This window comes from Cetorhinus maximus, chromosome 2 (assembly GCF_964194155.1).
Source record: "Cetorhinus maximus chromosome 2, sCetMax3.hap1.1, whole genome shotgun sequence".
Taxonomy (NCBI): domain Eukaryota; kingdom Metazoa; phylum Chordata; class Chondrichthyes; order Lamniformes; family Cetorhinidae; genus Cetorhinus; species Cetorhinus maximus.
In genome coordinates, this window is record NC_135880.1 from 107,995,495 (window position 1) to 108,015,239 (window position 19,745).

At 41.5% G+C, this 19,745-nt stretch overlaps 1 protein-coding gene across 1 annotated transcript in view; it reads right to left on the bottom strand.

Annotated features, from left to right (window-relative positions):
* The window catches only part of LOC144696604 (terminal uridylyltransferase 7-like), a 102,385-nt gene that overhangs the window by 14,779 nt on the left and 67,861 nt on the right, over positions 1-19,745 (bottom strand). Inside the window, exons 18-25 of the mRNA XM_078568102.1 lie at positions 18,587-18,690; positions 18,187-18,276; positions 17,765-17,878; positions 17,321-17,398; positions 16,974-17,151; positions 15,562-15,609; positions 15,383-15,474; positions 4,083-4,198 (exon numbers count right to left, since the gene is read on the bottom strand). Of these exons, the coding sequence (XP_078424228.1) occupies positions 4,083-4,198; positions 15,383-15,474; positions 15,562-15,609; positions 16,974-17,151; positions 17,321-17,398; positions 17,765-17,878; positions 18,187-18,276; positions 18,587-18,690 (820 nt within the window). The remainder of the gene's footprint in view (positions 1-4,082; positions 4,199-15,382; positions 15,475-15,561; positions 15,610-16,973; positions 17,152-17,320; positions 17,399-17,764; positions 17,879-18,186; positions 18,277-18,586; positions 18,691-19,745) is intronic.

The following is a 19,745-nucleotide window of genomic DNA, read 5'->3' on the forward strand; positions in this document are numbered from 1 at the left end:
CACTAGCTCTCTCTCACACACACTAGCTCTCTCTCACACACACTAGCTCTCTCTCACACACACTAGCTCTCTCTCACACACACTAGCTCTCTCTCACACACACTAGCTCTCACACACACACTAGCTCTCTCACACACACACTAGCTCTCTCACACACACTAGCTCTCTCACACACACTAGCTCTCACACACACACTAGCTCTCTCTCACACACACTAGCTCTCTCTCACACACACTAGCTCTCACACACACACTAGCTCTCTCACACACACACTAGCTCTCTCACACACACTAGCTCTCTCACACACACTAGCTCTCTCACACACACTAGCTCTCTCACACACACTAGCTCTCTCACACACACTAGCTCTCACACACACACTAGCTCTCACACACACTAGCTCTCACACACACACTAGCTCTCACACACACACTAGCTCTCACACACACACTAGCTCTCACACACACACTAGCTCTCACACACACACTAGCTCTCACACACACACTAGCTCTCACACACACACTAGCTCTCACACACACACTAGCTCTCTCTCACACACACTAGCTCTCTCTCACACACACACACTAGCTCTCTCTCACACACACTAGCTTTCTCTCACACACACTAGCTTTCTCTCACACACACTAGCTTTCTCTCACACACACTAGCTTTCTCTCACACACACTAGCTTTCTCACACACACTAGCTTTCTCTCACACACACTAGCTTTCTCTCACACACACTAGCTTTCTCTCACACACACTAGCTTTCTCTCACACACACACTAGCTTTCTCTCACACACACACTAGCTTTCTCTCACACACACACTAGCTTTCTCTCACACACACACTAGCTTTCTCTCACACACACACTAGCTTTCTCTCACACACACTAGCTTTCTCACACACACTAGCTTTCTCTCACACACACACTAGCTTTCTCTCACACACACACTAGCTTTCTCTCACACACACACTAGCTTTCTCTCACACACACACTAGCTTTCTCTCACACACACACACTAGCTCTCGCTCTCACACACACACTAGCTCTCGCTCTCACACACACACTAGCTCTCGTTCTCACACACACACTAGCTCTCGCTCTCACACACACACTAGCTCTCGCTCTCACACACACACTAGCTCTCGCTCTCACACACACACTAGCTCTCGCTCTCACATACACACTAGCTCTCGCTTTCACACACACTCACTTTTGCACAAAATCGCTCGATCTCTCACACACAATCACTCGCGCGCTCTCTCTCTCTCTCTCACACAATATTCTAAGTATTTCATGGGCTGAAAATGCCCATTTGCAAAATGAAAATCCATGTGAGCTCTCTCTCACACACACACTAGCTCTCTCTCACACACACACTAGCTCTCTCACACACACACACTAGCTTTCTCTCACACACACACTAGCTTTCTCTCACACACACACTAGCTTTCTCTCTTACACACACTAGCTCTCTCTCACACACACACTAGCTCTCGCTCTCATACACACACTAGCTCTCGCTCTCATACACACACTAGCTCTCGCTCTCACACACACACTAGCTCTCGCTCTCACACACACACTAGCTCTCGCTCTCACACACACACTAGCTCTCGCTCTCACACACACACTAGCTCTCGCTTTCACACACACTGACTTTTGCACAAAATCGCTCGATCTCTCATACACAATCACTCGCGTGCTCTCTCTCTCTCTTACACAATATTCTAAGTATTTCATGGGCTGAAAATGCCCATTTGCAAAATGAAAATCCATTAAGGTATGTACATGTTTTTGTTCCACTTCTGAATATTTTAGGCAAAGTGAAATTACACAGGTGACATCACTGACAAGATATGGAGAATTTCCACATGTTAAATTGTACACAAAGACACAGAAATAGGGATGGATGTGGCTGAGACCACAGCTGCCTGGATCCCCAATACTGGTGCACACTTGGTGTAAGATGCCTGTGTGGCCACTCCTGGTTTTGCTGTATCCTTCCCTTCCAGCACCGTCGGTTTGCTTTTCTGCGCACTGACATGGGCTTCTTAAAGAAAGACATCAGCATTAGAGCAGATGGCCAGCGATCTACGCTGCTGCCTGACTTTTTACAGCCGGTGTTACTGAAACATGATCAATATGGAGAATAGGGACAAGATCAATGGCGAGGAAGAGGTGGTGATGGAGGTGGCAGAGCTGAATGGAGCAGCCCCTCACCAGTGAGCCTATTAGCAACAAATGCAGGGGAGGAATGGCCTGTGATTGGAGGAGCAGCTCCTTGTTGAAATCTTCAACTTCACTTGCCTATTTCATCGGCATTTTGAACAGTGGCTCTGGGGCCACATAGAATGGCTTCAGGGGCCACGGGTTGGACAAGCATGCTCTATTCCTTTTTCCCTCACATGCTTACTTAGTTTCCCCTTAAATGCATCTATACTATTCGTCTCAGCTCCTCCTTGTGGTACACAGTTCCATATTCACAATATTCTATGGGTAAAGAAGTTTCTTCTGAATCCCCTACTTGATTTTTTAAATGACTGCCTTATATTGATGGCGTCCAGTTTTTCTCTTCCCCACAAGTGCGAACACATATCACTGTATCAAAATCTTTCATCAATTTGAAGATCTCTATTAGGTCACCCCTCATCCTTCTCTTTTTAAGAGAAAAGAGATTCTGGCTGTTCATCCTTGCCCGAGAAATGTAATCTCAGTTCTAGTTTCATCTTGTAAATTTTATTGCACCCTCTCTGTGCCTCGATAATCTTTATATAAATGAGGAGACCAGAGCTGTATACAGTACTCCAAGTGTAGTCCATGCATTGTTCAATACATGTTTAGCATAACTTCTCTACTTTTTAATTCAATCCCGCTGGAAATAAAATTTTGTAACGGCCTCACGGGTTTGTGGTGCAATTTATAGTGATTTGTGTACAGTAATACTCCTAGCTCACTTTGTTTCACCAACCCATTTAGATTCTTATTTTCCAAAATCGTTCACTAACAATTCAGTCCAAAATTCAAATAATAAATCCCTGGTTGGGCTCCAGCTAGAATATTGTATCCACTTTTGTTTCCTCCTTTAAAAGGGTGTCACGGTCATGGAGTGTAGAAGGAAGAGATTCACTAGCACACAAGAAATGAAAGGTTTTAGCTACGGGCGGGACTGGCGATATTTGTGCTCTTATTATCAGAATAAGTAGATTAATGGAGATCTGAGTGAGATATTCAAAATTATGGAGTGTATGGCAATGTAGTGGTTATGTTTCCGTACTAGTAATTTGGATGCCTGGTCTAATAATCTACAGTATACAAATTCAACTGCCACCACAGCAGTTTGAAAATTTCAATTCAGTTTTTAAAAAAAAACAAATCTCTAAATGAAAAGTGAGTATCAGTAAAACTGACCTTGGAGCAATTGGATTCTTGAAAAGCACAACTGCTTCGCTAACTTACATTAGAGAAGGAACCAAACCATTCTTACAGTCTGGCCTACATGTGACTCCAATCCTTCAGTTGGCTCTTAATTGCCCTCAGAAGAGCAAACTACCCACTTGTAGTAAACCGCTATCTGTTCAACAAACTAACCCAGAACAAGCAACGGGCAATAAATGCTATCCATGCTATTGACACCCACACCCTGAGAATGCATTACAAAAATAAGCGAAATAGGGAAAAACAACTTACCAAAGCTGAAGTAGAGAGTTTAAAATCATTGCCGAAAAATGAAGAAAACAGCCTTTTTTGAAACACAAGACGGTTGTTCAGAGATAGAATGCCCTACTAAAATTATTGGTGGTGGAAGAATTAAAATGGAAAATTAATAAATATTTAAGAAAAGGATATGATATGGTGAAAAACCATGGAATATGACCAAGTCCCAGCAGAAGCATGATAGGACAAATGACCCCCTCTTTTTACTGTGAAATTCTTTCATTTATATGATGAACCATAAGTTATAAAATTAAGCTAATGATAGAAGAATTGGGGTTCTGAAAAAAAAGTACTTTTGTAACCTATGTGCACTTAAGCTGTGTCCATTGTCGAGGAAGCAAGATGTTTCCCTCTTACTCACCTTCTCCGTATGGGGCAGTCTTTCATAAAATGACCAATTTTCCCACAAATTCTACAGCATCTGTCATTTGGAGCTAACTTCCCCTCAGTCAGAATTTCTGGATCAAAGAAATACTCCTTCAATTAAAAAAAAATAAGTTAAACACAATAACAATCATTGCATCTGCACAACTGACAGTAATTTTGGTAGCATTTTCTTGTTCAAACCAAGATGAAATTCCTTATAATTTTACACAATGAACTGAAAATTTCAAAGTTATCCTTCTGTCTGCCATTACTTATGCATCAGATAGATTCTTTAGTGCCAAAAATATTTCCCATCAAAAATTTTCTTTAAAGCTTAAGCTTGTGTAAGACTTGAATACTACACCCACATCTGGGAAGACACGTAAAGAAGGAAGACTCTTGCAATCCTGAAGAGGATACAATATAAAAAATATTTAATAAAGGTGACTGATCAAAGACATGAGTGCAGGAGAGTTGAGCTTCTTCCTCGACCCTACTAATTCCCTGCTTTGGATTAATTAAACAAAATGTATCATTCAATCAACTTTTTTTAATCACAGAGAGTAAGTGGCCTGACTGTATCAGAGCTGAGCAGGAATTGGGGAAGGCTTTCCGAGTGTGGCGTTTGTAGAAACCTCTCAAGATTTGGTTCTGTAATGAAGACTTTCTCTCTTAAAAGGAACCTTTGCAGCTTTTGAAGCCTTAACCCATTTGGGAGATTGCTTTACCTGGCATTTTTATAATTTTAGTAAATTGAAAGAATCTTGAAGATTGCTAAGTGGCTGATCCCACTACTTAAAGGCAAAAGAATGAGAGGTGACATGAGTAAACAATGTTTTTATGTGACTGAGAAGTATTTGTAATGCACTGCCTGAGGGGGTGGTGAAGTCAGATTCAATTGTGGCTTTCTAAAGGGATAAGCACTTGGAGATAAAAGATTGTAAGGGTTATGGGGTGTGGAGTGGGACTAGCTGAATTGCTCTTGCAAAGATTTGGCGTGGACTCAATAGGCTGAATGAACTCTTTAGTGCTGTAACCATTCTTTGGTTCTAAGGTATCAACAGTCATACTTGGAAATTAGAGATCAGTGAGTTTAACAGCATTTTACACGAAGCCTTTAAGAATGATTTGGGAGATCTAGTAAGTAATTAATGGAAAAGCGCAACTTGTTAAAGGATAGTCAGCGTGGACTCAGGAAAAGTCATGCTCAGCTAACCTGTGGAGTTTCTTCTGAAATTTATTGCATTTCCTCTGTCCACATGTCAATTAATGTCATATACTTAATTTTCCAAAGGTTTTGAATAAAGTTCCACATCAGCAATTAATAGATAAGGTTAAAAGCCATGGGATTAGAGCATAGTACTAGTTTCAGAACTGTGTTAAAAACAGGGAACAGAGAGAAGGCACAAACGGGGCCTTTCCAGCTATAAAGAAGTTCTGAGTAGGGTACACTTTAAGGGTTGGTTTTACGATTATTATTATCAATGGCCCAAATTTTGCTGTGGTAACAATGGCAAAACGCTCAACATTCGCCATCATTGCGCCACTGAAACTGACAATAAATTTGGGGGTTCAAACATGCACAGAAGAATGCTGAAATCCAGAAGTTGTTGTTGGTGAAGGTACTAGAAGAGGCAGTTTAAATCTGGCACCAAGTAAAGGGAATGACTTGGCAGCAGCAGCAGAGTGTAGGTAGAGGCAAAATTAGGGCAGAGATGAATTTGTTCTTCACACAAAAAACAAGCAACACTAGGAATGGACTTTTGCATAGAGTGGTATACAGTTGGGAGGGAGTTGACCCGGGAGTCATCAACATTGACTGTGGACCCTATAAAGTCTCATGGCATCAGGTCAAACACGGACAAGAAAACTCCTGCTAATTACCACGTACTGCCCCCCGCAGCTGATGAAGCTGTACTCCTCCATGTTGAACACCACTTGGAGGAAGCACTGAGGGTGGCCAGGGCACAGAATGTACTCTGGGTGAGGAACTTCAATGTCCATCACCAATAGTGGCTAGGTAACACCATTACTGACCGAGTTGGTCGAGTCCTAAAGGACTTAACTACTAGGCTGGGTCTGTGGCAAGTGGTGAGGGAACCAACAAGAAGGAAAAACATACTCGATCTCATTCTCGCCAACCTGCCTGATGCAGATGCATCTGTCCATGACAGTATCGGTAGGAGTGACCACTGTACAGTCCTTGTCTTCACATTGGGGATACCCTCCATCGTGTTGTGTGGCACTACTAGGAGCTAAATGGGATAGATTTCAATCAGATCTAGCAACTCAAGACTGGGCAAACATGAGGTGCTGTGGGCCATCAGCAGCAGCAGAATTGTAGTCAACCACAATCTGTAACCTCATGGCCCGGCATATTGCCCACTCTACCAAGACCATCAAGCCAGAGAATCAACCCTGGTTCAATGAAGAGTGCAGGAGGGCATGCCAGGAGCAGCAGCAGATATACCTAAAAAATGAGGTGTCAACCTGGTGAAGCTACAACACAGGACTACTTGTGTGCCAACCAGCATAAGCAGCAAGCGATAGACAGAGCTAAGTGATTCCAGAACCAATGGATCAGATCAAAGCTCTGTAGTCCTGCCACATCCAGTTGTGAATGGTGGTGGACAATTAAACAACTCACTGGAGGAGACGACTTCACAAATACCCCCATCCTCATTGATGAGCCCAGCATGCCAGTGAAAAAGATAAGGCTGAAGCACTTGCAACAATCTTCAGCCAGAAATGCCGACTGGATGGTCCATTTCGGCCTCCTCCAAAGGTCCCCAGCATCACAGATGCCAGCTTTCAGCCAATTCAATTCATTCCACATGATATCAAGAAATAGCTGAAGGCACTGGATAGTGCAAAGATTATGGGCCCTGACAATATTCTGGCAATAGTACTGAAGACTTGTGCTCCAGAACTTGCTGCGCTCCTAGCCAAGCTGCTCCCGTACAGCTACAACACTGGCATCTACCTAGCAATGTGGAAAATTGCCCAGGTATGTCCTGTCCACAAAAAGCAGGACAAATCCAACCCGGCCAATTACCGCCCCATCAGTCTACTCTCCATCATCAGTAAAGTGATGGAAGGGGTCATCAACTGTGCTATCAGGCGGCACTTGCTTAGCAATAATATGCTCACTGACACTCAGTTTGGGTTCCACCAGGGCCACTCAGCTCCTGACCTCATTATAGCCTTGGTTCAAACATGGACAAAAGAGCTGAACTCCCAAGGTGAGGTGAGAGTGACTGCCCTTAACACCAAGGCAGCATTTGACCGAGTGTGGCATCAAGGATCCCTAGCAAAACTGCAGTCAATGGGAATCAAGGGGAAAACCCTGCGCTGATTGGAGTCATGTCTAGCACAAAGGAAGATGGTTGTGGTTGTTGGAGGTCAGTCATCTCAGCTCCAGGACATTACTGCAGGAGTTCCTCAGGGTAGTGTCCTCGGCTCAAACATCTTCAGTTGCTTCATCAATGACCTTCCCTCCATCATAACGTCAGAAGTGGAGGTGTTTGCTGATGATTGCATAATGTTCAGTATAATTTGCGACTTCTCAGATACTGAAGCAGTCCATGTCCAAATGCAGTAAGACCTAGACAATATCCAGGCTTGAGCTGACAAATGGCAAGTAACATTCGCACCACACAAGTGCCAGGTAATGACCATTTCCAATAAGGGAGAATCTAACCATTGCCCCTTGACATTCAATGGCATTACCATCGCTGAATCTTCCACTATCAACATCCTGGGGGGAGTTACCATTGACCAGAAACTGAACTGGACTCGCCATATAAATACTGTGGCTACAAGAGCAGGTCAGAGGCTAGGAATCCTGCGGCGAGCAACTCACCCCCGAGCCTATCCATCATCTACAAGGCATAAGTCAGGAGTGTGATGGAATACTCTCCACTTGCCTGGATGAGTGCAGCTTCAACACTCAAGAAACTTGACACCATCCAGGACAAAGCAACCTGCCTGATTGGCACCCCATCCACAAACATTCACTCCCTCCACCATCGACACATAGTAGCAGCAGTGTGTACCATATAAAGGATACACTACAAAAACTCACCAAGGCTCCTTAGATAGCACCTTCCAAACCCACGACCCACACCACCACCTGGAAGTTCCCCTCCAAGCTACTCGCCATCCTGACTTGGAAATATATCGCCGTTCCTTCACTGTCACTGGGTCAAAATCCTGGAACTCCCTTCCTAACAGCACTGTGGGTGTACCTACACCACATGGTCTGCAGCGTTTCAAGGCAGCAGCTCATCACCACCTTTTCAAGGGCAATTAGGGATGGGCAATAAATGCTGGCTTAGTCAGTGAAGTCCACATCCCTTGAATGAATAAAAAAATAGTGGAGGTGAAAGCCCTGGAATAGTTTAAACATCAGTTAGATGACCTGACGTGGAGTGGGGAGGCAAAGCCAATTTTTTTCTGATTATATGATTACAGTAGGTCAAATGACTCACGCCTGGCAATTATGATGGAGACATTCGATTCAGTATGTTTTGATAGCATTCCATTGAGCCAGAGGTCAATGGAATCAAAGAAAAAGCTTTCCACTGCAGTCATAGCTGACATACAGGAAGACGGGTATGGTTATCAGAAGTCAATCATCACAGCCCTAGGACATTGCTGGGAAGCTCTTCACAACAGCATTGCTGACCCAACAAAACTCAGGTGCTTCATTAATAGCTTTCCCTCCTATCATGCGTTCAGGAGTGGGACCGTTTGCTGATGATTTCAAAGTGTGTCGTTCCATTCACAACTCTTATGATAATAAAACAGTCTGTACCAGCCTACAGCAGAACCTGGCTAACATTTTTGGATTTCTAGCATCCGCAGCTTTTTGCTTTTATCTTTCTGGCTAACATTAAGCTTGGATGGGTATTGGCCACCTTGAACAAGAGATAGCTCAGTTATCTCCCATTGATCTTCAATGGCACCACCATTGTAGAGTTTCTCATCATTGACATTTTGAAGGTCACCTAGGGTTGTGATGTGTGGACTCTGATAATCACAACCAGTTCATTTGTGTTAGCTATAATTCTAGTCATTGGAAGATTGTTTCTTTGCCATGCGAGCCCCATCATCACATAGCTATTTATGCTGCTACTTAAGGAGATGGTCCATCTTTTATTCGTTACAATTCTATTAGGGTTAGTTAACATTTAGAAAGAAATCTGAACACCTTGTTTAACCAATAGAACTCCACCACAAGATGTCACTTTTTTTAAAAAGCAAAAACAAACTAAGGTTCATTCACTTTTCCTGGGGCCAACCAGGATATTGCCGGTCTCTGGAATTTACCAATTTCTCTTCAGTGTTCCAGCTATTTTTTTTTCATTTGTTCATGGGATGGGGGGGTCGCTGGCTAGGCCAGAAATTATTGCCCAACCCTGATTGCCCTTGTTTAGAGGGCATTGTTAAAAGTCAACCACATTGCTATGGGTTTGGAGTCACATGTAGGCCAGACCACGTAAGGACAGCAGATTTTCTTCCCTAAAGGACATTAGTGGACCAGATGGGTTTTTACAACAATCGGCAATGGTTTTGTGGTCATCATCAGACTTCTAACTCCAGATTTTTGTTGGATTCAAATTTCACCATGGTGGGATTCGAACCTGGGTCCCCAGAGAATTACCTTGGGTCTCTGCAAAACTAGTCCAGTGACAATACCACTATGCCACTGCCTTGACAAGGTACAAGATTTCATGGGGGCCCTAGCATTAGCTTTTAGCTAAATGGCCCTCCATTTTCTTCACTGACCTCATGACTCTGGATTCCACAGCTCCAGCACGCACCTCCCTGCAACTCCTGCACAGTGGCTTAAAACATCAGAAAACACCCTTGAGTTCCAATAGCCCACCGCTATTGTTTCAAACTACAACCAAGCTGATTATTTCCAGAATTCCAACTGCAACAAGGTTATCTGCCTTTTATTGAGAGGATTATTGTAGATTTCTTCCTTTCAGCTAAACAAATCTTCTGGTCGTTTTCCCATTTCCAACTTTGCCTTATACTGAGCACCAGCTCCCATTCACAGGCTGCGTCATGGACGATAGATGTAGCATTTACTATACTTCAGCTGTAGGTCTGGCTTTATCTCTTGACTTTCAAGGAGTTACAAGCTACATAAGGCCCAAAGCTGACATAGTCTCCTAGCTGCTCTTCCAAACATTAATCAGTCTTGCCTGCTGGCTATATACTAACTGAATCCGCAAAGAAAAACTCAAAAAACAAAGAATCTCACTAAGTTCCACCCATCTCCATGGCAATGTGATGCACATGGCCTGTTCCCAGGTAAAAATGCAAATTAACTACCTTTTAATTCTAAAGCTTTCCTTAATTCTGGGAAAGCACGTTAATAACTTATCCTTTACTGGAAAAACTGCAGATGCGGTATCTCCACATTCTCTAGCTATGTAAGCCCGCCTGCTGTTTATGATCTCACCTTTCTAGCTGTTAGCTTCTTAAGTCAACATGGCCCTAATTTTTGAAGTGTAATAACTCATATCTTCTTTGAATTGCATTTAAAGAAGGGCTGCTTTTATCAGTTTCTCAACCAGTTACCCCTATTTTCTACAGTTAAAACATCAATTCCTAAGCATAAAAGTTATGTTTTGGAACATATGAACTATGAAATTATGCGTATGTAACATATCTTCTTCGGAAATCAGGAGTGGGAAATTAAATATGGCCTTAAATGTAACACTTATCCTCTGACGACAAATTTCAACCTGAGAACATTTGTGTATTCAAGTGTTGTGAAAGAATCTTAATGCTGCTGCACCACATTCTTTTCTCTCTCATATGTCTCCTTGAAATGCTTGAACCACAAATATTAAATTCTCACACAGGTCCAAACCAAGGGCGGAATTGTCCCAGATTCACACCAAGTGCAGTAGCAGTAAAACATTGTTTTTTCCACCAGTCACAATGGCAGCTTTTCACATGGTATTGCCTCCAAACCAGCCGCGTTCATGATGCATTCCCGGGAAAAATGCCATTTCGATAGCGGGCGGGCTTCAACTCACCTGTCACGCCTTCACCTCGCTGTTTCATCACACCAGGCACCACATTTAAAGTACAGCCTCACTCAGTGCTTCCAGCCCAGGACTGCAGCAAAGGAGACTTGGCACTGAAAGGCAAGAACACTGCAGCCCTCAAGTGCCTTTTGGGTGCCGTGGAGGCCCACTGTGATGTCCTCTATCCCCGTTCTGGCCGCAGGAGGGGCAGCAACATTACCACTCTGGCTTGGTAGGCGGTGGCAGCGGTGATCAATGCCAATGCTGCACAGAAGAGGTTGGTCATCCAATGTAGATAATGGATGAATGATCTCATCAAGGCAGCCAGGGTATGGCAACCATCTCATCATTCTAAATTCACAGTCAAGCCCATTATACATTCACTGGCATCGCACTCACTGCCAGCTCAAGGGACATCACCCCCATTCTCTCTCACATACCCTCACATGTCCAGCTGGCCTCATCTCCTCTATAGATTGCCTCCTCAACTCTCACAATCTTGAGGCCACTTGCATAGATCAACATGGGCCCCCACAAACACCCTGGGATACCCTTCTTCCCCAGTTCAGCCCTCGTCCTACACCCTTGTCCCTTGTTTGAGGCTGCTTCTTCCCCCTAGCCTTGCAGCCATTGAAAAGCCACCCGCATATTTTTCTTTTATTCATTCATGGGATGTGGGCGTTGCTGGCTAGGCCTGCATTCATTGCCCATCCCTAACTGCCCTTGTTCAGAGGACATTTAAGAGTCAACCACATTGCTGTGGGTCTGGAGTCACACGTAAGCCAGCATGTAAGGACAGACCAGGTAAGGACAGCAGACTTCCTTCCCTAAAGGACATTAGTGAACCAGATGGGTTTTTACAACAATTAACAAGGTTTTCGTGGTCATCATTAGACTTTTAATTCCAGCTTTTTATTGAATTCAAATTCCACCATCTGCCGTGGTGGGATTCAAACCCGAGTCCCCAGAGCATTACCCTGGGTCTCTGGATTACTAGTCCAGCGACAATACCACTACGCCATTGCCTCCCGTAATGGCTGACGTGGTAGGTAGAGACCTGCTGTGAGCCCCCCTAAAAGTGATGTGGTGCTGTCTGTGAAGTCTGGCGCTGATGATCGCAAGTGCTTCTAGGCAAACTAACCTTGAAGTCCCGAGCGAAGTGCAGCCCAAGTGCACACCTTATATATGCTGTTGTGAAATGGACAATCCAGGTGGTGGGATTCCTGCGGGCTGGTCTAATAATGATAGGCAAATGTATTACAATGAATCTCCCGACATCCGATGGTGGGAAACGCGGCTGCTGAGTGGACGATCGCAAACTGGTTTCATGCCACCTTGAAACCGATAGCGCCTTATTGTCCACTCACACCACCGAACACACCCGATGCCAGCAGGCATGGAAAATCCCAGCTCAAGTCTCTGTTATAATTGCTAAGCATTCTTCTCTGTTGTTACTAATGATTCTGATTCTCCAATTTTGTTTTAAATTTGCATTTAAATATGTACCACTCAATCTTGATTTCAATTTTTGATTACCTTACTTTTTAAGCTCTATCTCCCTCTGAACTATTTTTGATAACTATCATATACCATTTGCTCCTTTTGCTTTTATTGTTGTGTCCTCATTTTACTTTTCCCCATCTCCTACCATTTTAGTTTAACCACCTCCCATAGTATCACCAGTAAGGAAATTGGTCGTAGCCCTGTTCTGATGAAGTCCACCTATCCTGTACAGGCCATGCATGCTCAACCAATGGTTTCAATGTCCCAGGAATCTGAGCTTCTACTATGCTAGGCCCAGGTTCTGCTGTAGTAATGACAGTGGAACTGTCAGTGTTTGGCATCATTACTCCTCTGAAACTAACAGAAACCTCTGGAGTCTACAAATGCACAATTAAATGCAGAAATTCAGAAACTGCTCTCAGTGATTCTACGCTTTTCCATAGGGGGTGGTGTTGAAGTCCCAGTGGACTACAATGAATTAGAAATCACTGCATTGATGAAAACTTCCACTTTCATGCTATTGGTCTTGTAAAGCCTTCTCAAAACAGTTAACCAATATTATATGAGATGTAACTGGATTTATAAATGGGGTACAAACTTCATAATTTTACTGTTGAAAACTTCTAGCCCTGACAAATGAATTTTATATTAGTGAAATGTCAAATCTCTCATAGAAAAAGACAAGTATTTTTTAACACTTCTTTTTGTTTTTTTTTAGAAGTTTATGATATTTCAGTTTCTACCTTAAATGTGTATATCACAATCTTTATTTCTCTCTTTGTAAAATGATTAAAAAGTGTTGGATAATAAGTGTTTCTAACTGAGTATAGTTAGGAGAGGGGTGAAATATAAGCTGGTTTAAACCAGCTTATATTTCACCCCTCTCCTAACTATACTCAGTTCTGTTTAAGGGTTGTGAGGACTCGAAACGTCGACTCTTTTCTTCTCCACCGATGCTGCCAGACCTGCTGAGTTTTTCCAGGTAATTCTGTTTTTGTTTTGGATTTCCAGCATCCGCAGTAATTTTTTGTTTTTATCTCAGTGTTTTTAACTTCCTGGCTCGATGTCTAAGAATACATCAATCTGACTGCTTACCCTGCTTAATTACAACACTGTTACTGGACACCTGGAGACACCCTTGACTTGGCAAAAGATTCAAATTAATGTTGGTGAAAATGAGATCCACATCACAGAGACAGCTAGATGTTTGTGGGTAGCTTTGTTCAAGATCTATGGTGAGCTTCATCATTTCTGAGAAACTCTGGGTTTATGTCTGCAGTCACAACTTTACCTTTGTTATCCTATAATTCCTGTATTGACCATCTTGTAGCACTGGGAATAATCCAGAGATTATTACCCTTGAAGCCCTACTCTTTAATCAGTCTCATTTTACAGGATCTGAATTCTATTCCCTTTCATGTTTCTACATGAACCACATCCTTTGGTTACTCTCTTTCCCTCGCCAAGATTTCTGCAGCTTCTCCAAAATATCCCTTAACCTGAAATCTGGGAGAAAACACATCATTTGGAACTCTGAGCTAAGACTAGGAAAATGCCAGTCCAAAACTATGGCACCCCCATTTTTCTTGAGTTTCCACAGTTCATTCCGTATCTCTTTGACAACCACTTGCTATATAGCATTGTGGTTTGCTCATGGTTGCCTTCCTCAAAGTGATCAAGATCGCAGGTATTTCATACTATACATCTATTTGTCAGTTCAACATGCTCAGAGGTACCCCTGCATTGCCTCTCGCATCCTCTTTCTATCTGATCACCATTTGCATGATGACAATCTCCAGGAACTTATCAGCCTCCGGTAAGTGATGGCGCAATGGCAGCTGTTTTTCAAGCTCAGAAATCTTAAGCTTCAGTGAAGATAGTAAGGGGCAGTTCTGGCATGTGTGGTCATCATGGATACACAAAGCTTCCTACATCGTGCAGATACTGCTTCAGTTGTTCCACCATATTAAACTGTTTTCTCTGAAAAGTTCACTAGAACTAACGCAACAACTTAAGTGACTTTAAACCCTCTTATCATTTTGGGCCATTGTACCTCAAGGCTGAACTCCCTCTAAAGCTGAACTCTTGCTGAGGCTAAACTACACACACTCTTGGCCTTTTATACTTCACTGGTCTCTCGCTGCTCAATGATGAAAGGGTGGTGGCATATCAGAGGACACCAATTGAAAATTAAGATGTGAGAAATAAGTAGTGAAGCAGAATGTTTTCTTTGAATGTCTAAAAGATTTGTGCAGTGGGTTACCAAGGAAGGCCAATGAACCAGATAGTATATTAAGAGACAAAAAGTTGTGTTCATGCAGAAATAAGGGACACAATCACAAATTTTATAGCCAGGTTGATCATTAAAAAGGGATAGGTATAGTGGACTTTAGTGACCTAAAATTCTTAATTTCCTATGATATGAGCTAGAAATGTTTTGTTAGAATTATAACAGCATGTTTCTTTTCAAAAAAGTATCTCCTAGAAATGAGAGGTTAGGGTACAAACAGCCTTATTTGAAGGAAAAACATAATTCCTACAACTAAGGAAGGATTTTCTCCCCTTTTTCAAAGTAAAAGGACAACCAATTGTCCCATTTGCATACACAGCAGGTTAGATATTTTTCTTGCCTATGCCAGATGGAGATGTCGCAGCCAAGTAAATTACTTTAATGTAACAAATAGAATTGATGTTGCGAATGTCAAGTATATATGCGAATTTCCAGACAAAATACACAACATACCATAATTGTGGGATATTGCTTTGGGATGAATTTAATTGGAGATCCAAAAACTTTTCTCCCATTGATGAAAGCTTTCATGATAAAATTTGTCACTGGAAAAACAAAGAGCAATCATCTATATATTAGACCAACATGCCTAATGCTGAAAACTATTTAATAGGAGACAAAATGCAACTTACTCTTTCGAGACAATCCAGCTCCAAGGTTATGATTGAGGTCAAATGGATCTATTTCAAATAAAATCTTTTGATTACATCTTGAGAAAACTACTTTTTATTTATACAGAAAACAATCGAGATTTAAAAATTCAATGTGCATCTGACAATGTCAAAAAATGGTCAAAGAAGAAACTACACAATCAAAAGTAGTCGCTGCCATAGGGTCACGTAAAGGCCACATAGCCTGTCCATCCAGATGAAAAAAAATCCATAAGCTAATTTAGGAAATAGTTCTGAAAAATACCTCTCCAATCCCTAAAGGTCCAGGATATACCATGTCCAATGTATTAATCACTGCTGATCCACTTGGTTCTTAAACTCAAGTTGTCTTCTACTTAAAGAAATTAATCCAGATCCCTTTTAAAGGCCTGTGGTGAGTCAATGCTCACTGCACATTCTAGAAATCTATTTGAGAGATCAATGAATTTCTGCAAAAGTACTTTCCAAAATCTAATCCAACTTTTTATTAGTTCTAGACCTCCCCTCACTATTTAACTCAAATAGCCTAAACTATTGAGCATAATCTGGAAGATTACAATCATATTTCCCTGAAGTCTAAATTTATGCAACAAAGTAAGCTTCAGTCCTAATGTCTGTTGTCAATTTGGAGCCCTCCTCTAGAGTCTCAACATCCGCCCCCATTTGAAAGCAAAACCGCACACAGTATTCAGGACACAGCCAGAAAAGAGTCTTGAAAACAGTAAGTACTGTATTCCAGCTTTGTACTTCAGTGTTTTTGCTAAACATCCCAACATCAGATTCACCCTCTCTACGGCTGTGCAGCACCTGCCGATACCAGTTTAAAGAATACGCTACACACCGCTAAAAACAGTCACCTCTGAGGGAACAGTAGTACTCATGGAAAGGACTAGACACTTGCAATGTTTCATGAACTATGATCTTTAAGTCTCTTAAGAGTGTAACCCTATATTAAAATTATCTGCAGCAGTAACTTGGCTAATTTTCTCTAATTTTATATTATTATGGTCTGTTGCCCAGGCACTCCAACAGATGGATGCCCAGTGCCATTTCCAGATCACTGCTAAAAAAATATCAAGTCTAGTAACTGATTTTTTTCCTAGTATGCTCTCTTAAACGTTGCATGAGAAAAACAATTAATAATATCCAAAACTATTTGGACTGTCCCCCTCAACATTTTGCTGTCCTTGATCAGACTACTGGGTAGACTGAGTAATTAAAAACCCCATTACACATTACTTAATTCTACAGTCCTGAAGGTAAGGGTGCTTAGTGTACCCCTCAGTGCTCTCAGGCATAGCACACACATTTAGGAAACACAAGTATATCTTCCAAAAAATAAACATTAAAAAATTGGATCATGTAAGTGACATAATAATTTTTGCAAGATTTACCTTCTATAACAATATATTTAGAAGTCCACTGTTTCTTGAAGGTTGTGAGTAGAGCTTTTCTCCGGATGCTGATAACATGTTCTTTAAAATCAAACTCCTCTGTGTAGAACCTGAGAAGCCCCAGCCATAACTCTCCTACAGACTCTTTATTTTTTCCATAGTCTGGCCATTTGCTTTTCTACAATAATACATTTTGAAAGGACTGCATTAGTTTTCAGCCAAACAATGGTTTATTTGAGGATGAACTCACCAAAAAAATGAACTTATTCTAGAATAAAAACTGACTGAAGTAAAGAAACTAAAGATGCTTGGTTTAGAAATAACCTCAGCTATTTGAGCTAACTTACCAGTTCATCCAATTTATCAAAGTAATAGACATTCCAACCATCAATGAACAATTCCGGCTTTTTTGTCCCATTGTATATCTGAAAATCAGTGAAAGTGAAATTGTGGTAATTCTTATACAAACCAACAAGTAATTATTAACTAAGTGCTTAGCCTTTATGAGCAGTGGATTTGATCAATTTTTTACCTAATTTAGAAACTACGAACTGTACATATTACCTGTATTTTCAACACACTGTGCATTTTTGTGGTCTTATTTCAGTTTCCTATATAATTTAGCATTGCTCTAATGTATAAAAAAATTGACAGATATTCAAAACGTTGAGATATTAGTGACATTTTGCTCTAAAACGGTAAGATGCTTTCCTATACATGAGTTTGAAATTGATAAGTAAGTTTAAACAAGGATGTATTTCGGATGAGGATCTTGGTTAGTTCTTGCATACCTCTTGAAGGACTGGAATTACTGGTGGTTTCCTTTGCTGCAGGAAGTAAAGTGCCATTAAGGTATATGCATATGATGAAAGGCTGCCTCTGGAGGCATCTCCAATATCGCATATCTGTTCAAAATGAAACACATTTCTAGTATCTGATGCGCATGGTCTATGGAATCCAAAAAAAAGCTTCAAGACAAAATTTAGTCTAGCATGACAAGCTCTCCAAGAATATACCAATAGCTCAAACTTCCATTTTTTTAAATCAGTATTGTAACAAAATAGATACACAGAACAGGATTAAATTAGCAGACGACTACTTCAAAGCTTAAATATAATGCCAAATGATGAAGAGTCTCAGAATTTTATCTCTAAAAACATGCACACAAGAAATTTTAACCAATTCTGATATACAAAAACAAAAGCATAGCTACCTTGGCAAAAACCTTCATAGTATATCCTAAGCATTTCACTCTGGGATCAATTGCTGCATAAGAGGCCAACAGTCCAGTGTTATGTAAGGCCTGCAGAAAGAACATTGGTTTGCTTTGTTGAATCAAATCAACCAAACTGAAATCAATTAAAAATGTACATTCGTATTTACGTAGAAAATACCAAAGCGATTGTGTAAAGTTTGTTGTAATCTTAAAAAACCCCAAATACAATGGTGAAATTTGTCAAAAACAGAAATTTAGTCTATTTCATTGTCTTTGGTTGATAACAAAGATCAGATGCATAAAAACAATTCGCCATGAGACAAATATTTAATTCTTTAAAGGTCAACTGAACAGTATTTATTAATATTACATCTAATTAAAACGTTGTGTTTCTTACCAGAGTGTTATATAAACTAATGTCTCCCTCAAGGCCACTTCTTATGTGGAAAAATTTAACGATTGGAACTTTTGCTGTTGTAATAGGCAGAATGCTCTTTAAGCCTAGGATAACATGTTAAAATCAGAGACTACAATTTCAAAACGGCAAACAGCACTCAGAAATTGTTATTAATAATAAATGGCAAAGATATTTACTCAAAATCTGAAAGAAAATCAGAGACAACATGGAAAGGTACAGCAGGTCAGTCAGTATATGGAGAGAATAGACAAATCAATATTTCTGGATAGGCCCTTCACTCACCAGTTTGGCAAACTAATGGAACCTGTGGCAGGGGTGGGTTGGAGGGGGAGGAGGCAGCATGGGAAGAGAAGAATAGATTGGGTTGGGATTCTTAGTGCCAAATAACCATGCAGGTTAAACCCCTAATGAGTAGACTGGTCCTAGCTGGACAAACAGTGGGGAATTTACTGGTGTCCTACTCTGGTAAGCTGTGTGCCCTTAGCAGGCTAAACTCCAGTGGTAACTCTGAGCACATGTGGGAAACTCCTCTGCTTACGCATGCACCTAAGCTCTCTGGACTGAGATCTGGCAATTTGGGAAGGCCATGCACACATTGTATTGGGCAAAAAGAAATCTTACAGGTCGATACAGACTTCCCAGTAGCTTTTGTGTTGGAGACTCAAACATGGTGATGAGTTTAAGTGCATCAAGACATCCAGCTGAGAGTGACTGCTCTTGGTATCAAGGAGCCCTAGCAAAATTGAAGTCAACGGGAACCTCGGGTCTTAGGCCCAGCCATCTTCTGCTGCTTCAAAAATGACCTTCCTTCCATCATAAGGACAGCAGTGGGGATGTTAACTGCTGATTGCACAATGTTCAGTTCCATTCGCAAATTCTCAGGTAACAAAGCATGTTGTGCTGACATGCAGCAACACTTGGACAACATTCAGGCTTGGGCTGATAAGTTGCAAGAAACATTTGCGCTACACAAGTGCCAGACAATAACCATCTCATAAGAGCCTAGCCACTTCCCCATGACATTCAATCGTATTAGCATCACTGAATTCCTCCACCATTAACGGCCAAGAGGTAACCAGAAACGGCAAGAGCAGATCAGAGGCTGGGAATTCTGCAATGGGTAACTCATTTCCTGACT